This window comes from Branchiostoma floridae, chromosome 8 (assembly GCF_000003815.2).
Source record: "Branchiostoma floridae strain S238N-H82 chromosome 8, Bfl_VNyyK, whole genome shotgun sequence".
NCBI lineage: Eukaryota > Metazoa > Chordata > Leptocardii > Amphioxiformes > Branchiostomatidae > Branchiostoma > Branchiostoma floridae.
The window spans coordinates 9,923,211-9,928,271 of record NC_049986.1 but is presented as its reverse complement, the minus strand read 5'-3'; the positions used below and the strand labels follow the sequence as shown (position 1 = coordinate 9,928,271).

The 5,061-nt window shown below is 39.4% G+C and overlaps 1 protein-coding gene across 1 annotated transcript in view; it reads right to left on the bottom strand.

Annotated features, from left to right (window-relative positions):
• Nucleotides 1-240: 240 nt before the first annotated feature.
• The window catches only part of LOC118421264, a 5,117-nt gene continuing 296 nt past the window's right edge, over nt 241-5,061 (bottom strand). Inside the window, exons 2-6 of the mRNA XM_035828479.1 lie at nt 4,942-5,061; nt 3,510-3,577; nt 2,629-2,856; nt 2,062-2,231; nt 241-399 (exon numbers count right to left, since the gene is read on the bottom strand). Coding sequence (XP_035684372.1) covers nt 259-399; nt 2,062-2,231; nt 2,629-2,856; nt 3,510-3,577; nt 4,942-5,054 — 720 coding nt within the window. The 5' untranslated portion in view covers nt 5,055-5,061 and the 3' untranslated portion in view covers nt 241-258. The remainder of the gene's footprint in view (nt 400-2,061; nt 2,232-2,628; nt 2,857-3,509; nt 3,578-4,941) is intronic.

Here is a 5,061-nt window from a genome sequence, read left to right as displayed (position 1 = left end):
CCCCAAACGTGGCTCAGTTTGTGATTCCCCCCTCGTCCAGTTCATCACTGGGATTGACTGGGATTGTGTTCTTGTTGGAAAAGCGCCTTCAAGATACATTGGCAAAAAGAAACGCTCCAGTAAGAAGCTCTGAGGAAGATGTCTGATACATATCAAAATGTAAGAAAGTGAAACCTAAAGTTGTGTAAAAGAAAACCCAATCGAGTCCTATAAAGTCCTATGTTCTACTAACCTGATGACATGTAATTTCAGAAATGCCTACCTAAAGGACTGGTTACCAGTGGCAGCGGCAAGTTTCACCAGGAAAGCAACAGGGTAACCAAGGAAGAAGTAGAGCTGGTTAGGCTCAGTTGCCTTCACTGCACAAATGGCTGCTGCCTCAGTGGGGAAGTCTTTTACCTGAGCCAATACAACAATGACATACTGACATGAGCAAAAGATGTTATAAAGCATATCTAAAAAATCACACAAAATCATGTCCTTTTTCTCACTTACCAAAATTTAGATTCTTTGCTCAGAGAGGGTTTTGCTTGTGTCAAAAACTTGCATGTGATCAAGATATGCAAATAAGGTGATCCCAAAGGGATTGAGAACTTTTTTTGGGGACCAAATTTTTCATATTTCCTGTTACAGCTAATATTTTTTTCATATTTCCTGTGACAGCTAATATTTTGTTCATATTTGCTGTAAAAGCTAATATTTCATTCATATTTACTGTAACAGCTACATAAATGGCACTTCTAAGCTCTGATTGGTTCAGAAGAAAAGGAAAAAAGTAGAAGAAGAAGAACACCCCAACAAAAACAATATGTTTTCCTTTCAGGAGGGTCTGCATGCCTTTTTCCGTTAAGCGTTACGAGCCATTTTAATTCACCGTTAATCGTTACCGACCCGCTCTAATTCAACGTTAACCGTTATCGGTATATTCTTCGTGAAGCGTTATTGGTCGTTTTAATTCAACGTTAATCGTTATTTGTTATCCCGAATTCACCGTTAAGCGTTACCAAGAAATTCTTCGTAACCCGTTATACTATACACACGAAGTCAAATGCCAGATAGAACCCCTGAAAATGCAGGAAATTGCGTTTCAAAGGGTCCAGATTTCAAAATTTCCCGATTTCCCGGCCTTCGACGCTGAACTTGGCGCTGAACATATGTTGCGGAAGCGTCGCCCTCAAACCTCAGTTATCACTCATACATATTTCAGTGTCAAACATAGCTTAGTTTCGGACAGAAAGTTCTCCTAGAATGCAGAAAATGAGGTTTCTCTGGACCTCCATTGCGACGGCTAAATTGTGTCTTTGGCGCTCACGACGACATGGCGAAAATATGTTAGGGGCGTGGGTTTTCGCACCAAAAACTTTTCTCTCTAATAAACTGTCATTTAATTTAGCTTCGTCTTACGGCAAAATCTGCCCTTCAAAATGCAGTAAATGGCGTTTCAGACGGTCCAGATTTTAAAATTTTCCCGGACTTATATTGCAACGTCTCGTGCCTTCCGAGCTCGAAATGGTAAAAATATGTCGGGGCTCTTGGGGTGGAGGCCAAAGCTACGAGTATAATCATGTGTAATTTTATGAAAATGTTAAAATCAACCTAGCTTAGTCGGTCGGCAAAACTTGCCGAAAATACAGGAAATAGTGCGCATTTAAGAGGGTCTTGATTTTAAATTTTTTCGGCGCTCCATGTGCTGAAATAATAGTTCAATCCCCCTATAAGAAATTTGCTGTCGCCGTCTCTGTGGCGGGCCGGGAACTCTGCCTCCGTCAATTTACAGATATCATGGACATTGTCCCTGTCATTCCTCCGAGTTCTGAGCACCTTTTGCTTCTCACAATGCATTTTCACCCATTGATATAAGTACTAGTACTCTAGTGTTGTATGAATAGGAATGCAGGTCAATGTTACTATTATGCTTTGTAACTCATTCTGAATTTACCGTTAAGCGTTATCGGGCCTCCTGAATTTACCGTTAACCGTTACCGGGCCTCCTGAATTCACCGTTAAGCGTTACCAAGACCCCCCCATGCAGACCCTCTTTCAGGAAACATTAAAACAAACCAGTTTCTGATTGTCATCCATCCGCAGATAGAAGGTGTTGGGATCCTCCTTGTTGGACTTGGTAAACACCATGAGGAGTTCGCCGCACCTCCGAGCCTTCTCAAGGTCACCAAAGGTCATGAAAACCATGCCCAGATGGGAGGTTGAAAGGACCTCGACAATGTTTGGCTCTGCAAGACAAAAAAACATGCTGTTAATTGTACAAAGCAGCTGCGAAATGAGCAAATATATGCCACATTAGTTTTGAGTTTAGGATGTCATCCATATATTCAAATGAACATGGCCTCATAGCTGTATGCTGTAAATGCATTTAAGTTTGCGAGGATATAATTTCGTAGTAATGGGGAAAAGTGATTTTAAGTTCATGGTAGCCCCATGCACTGCCATCTCTAAAGTTTGTGGTGAAGCAACCACCGTGAACACGCAAACATTAAACGACTGCAAAAGTTTCTGCATTTACAGTATACATATAGCTACTTCCAGAAAAAACTTGCAAATGATTTGTACTAACAGCTGCATGCCACTATTCCATTAACTTGAATCAAAGAATCTAGAATCAATAATTACCTGTCTTAGAGTAAGGTTTGACAGTAGCGCCACCTAGCGCTGGGTGGAAGAACTGCTCCTGGATGTACGCGTACGCAGGATATGCAACGTCAAACCTCTGCAGCCGTATCGCCCCCATCGCAATCCAACCGTTGGCATACGCCCAAAACTCGTTGTACGCTCCGTTGGCACTCTTCTGTCCGACCTCCGCACCAGGTGAGATATAGTCGCCATCTTTCGTGCACGTGTCTGAATACAGAAATAATAGAAGCGAAACAACTGTTAATGATTTGTTTGTGTAATTTATTTGTTGTTTAGTTGTTGGCAATGACCTCTTCACCATGTCACAATTCAGAACACTGAACATGTGATTCAATTTGCATTCCTATATTTTTCACTGCACTATAGTCTTTTCTAATCACAACACAGCTAGCCTAAACATTTCTTTCTGCTCCTACCACAAAATTAAGACCCATAAATCAGAATTTAGGCCACACTGACTTGATTCTATTGATCATCACAGTGCACACCCAAATAATTTTGCCTGTTCTCCAACAAAAAGAATTCTAGACTAAGTGTTTTATACAATAGGATTCTAATACATAAAGTCGTAACATAGGTGTTTTACATCTGGTAGAACAATTACAGAAAAATCTGATACTGTTTATGCAAATGAGACCTAATTTGCATAATTAAATTGAATATGCCATATTTCATGTCAGTGATATGATGTAAATTTCATACTTGTGACATATGTTAGGTAAAGGTATGCCTATCCTGGCATAGATTATGTAAATACATAACTCATTTGCATCAAACTATTATCAAACTATTTCTTGGAGGTATAGTTTCCAAACCCTTGTACTAGTATATATTAAATAAATTTACAGTTACTTGCTTACCTTTGATGTGGTCCAGGATAATGTTTGCCTCTCTTACCTTCCCACCCAGCAACAGGGAGGTCACTGACCTGAAGGTCAAGGTTAAGTGTAAAAATAAGTGATCATTAAACTTTTCCCTGCTGCCTAACTCTGTAACCAACACACAATTGGTGCCAAAAACTAAAATTTAGTTAAGCATAACTTATCGGGAAGTTGGTACCTGCCCTATGATGGCATGAATTTTTTGCTGATCTTATTATGCATATTAGTACATCATGTTTGTTGCTTCTGACTATGCTGATTAGAAAGGTAAATAAAACATAGGCATAAAGCGTAGACAGTACCGTTATGCAACGTAAAAATAATCCTTAATTACTAAAACCAGTAAAAGTTGCTCCTCAAAATGCTCCTCAAATTGGCATCTCTGAGAGTCAACATTTCAAAGTTTCCCCAGACCTCTCTTGCAACACCTCTTACCGTCAGTGACCGTCAGACATGGTGAAAATATGTTGGGGATCATTGCTCTGGAAAACTTAAGCTGAAACTCTTCTGTGCGTTTTTGCAAAGAGAAATGTTTAGTCTACTACAACATGCCCACAAAATTAATCATTACCAAGAAGCGAGAAGAAGCCGAACTTTTGTGTTATACAAGATTTGTGATACTTTTATATGTATATATCTTGACTTGTTGTGACCTGTACTTAGCTCGGTTGGGCAAAACTGTACGATAAAGGTCTTCATTCATTCATTCATTCATTAAAAAAAAAAGCATTTCAGGGGGTCAAAATTTAAAAATTTTCCAGTGGCACATGCCCCCAGACCTCTTACTAGTAGGATTGTCATGAATTTGGAGCTCCACATGCTAAAGATTCGGCTGGCAATATATTCCACCCCCACCCCTAAGAAATTTGCTGCTGCCACCACTGAATAAAAATTCGTTGGGCACGTCAAATCAACATTATGATATCAATGAGTTTTGATACAGAGCTTCTGAGCTAGATAGTATAGTTGAATCTTGCGTTAATTACAGTTGTTGTCAACTAAAAGCCTCATGATTTAATGTAATTCATAACCAGGTCTGAATTTTTTTAAATGTGATTCGTAATCGGTGACAAATTTTGCGTAATTCATGATTACTACACCCCATGCAATCCCTACCATATCATAACAAAAGTGATACTAAAACAATTGTAATGTGACTACAATTTAATGTTATCAACAAATCATGTGCACGAGAATCTACATTCCTATCCAATTTTTGGAAGTTTGCAGTCTAAAGTCACAGGCTCGCCTCCGAGGCGTAGCCAAAAATAGTACAAGACCATATTGAATTGAGTACGATACGGTCTTCACAAATATGAAAGTAACAACAATTTGGTGAGTGAAGTACCACATGGAATTCTTGTTTAGAGGTGTCGCAGAACAATACAGTATGTAACAAATCATCATTTACTTGAAATAGAAGGACAGATCCTTGTGTTCCTTCCTGAAGTCGGGTTGACAGATCGTATTTAGAAGACAGTCCACGGCTTTCTGACTGGCTGTCAGATACTTGTCTGTCGCCATGATGTCA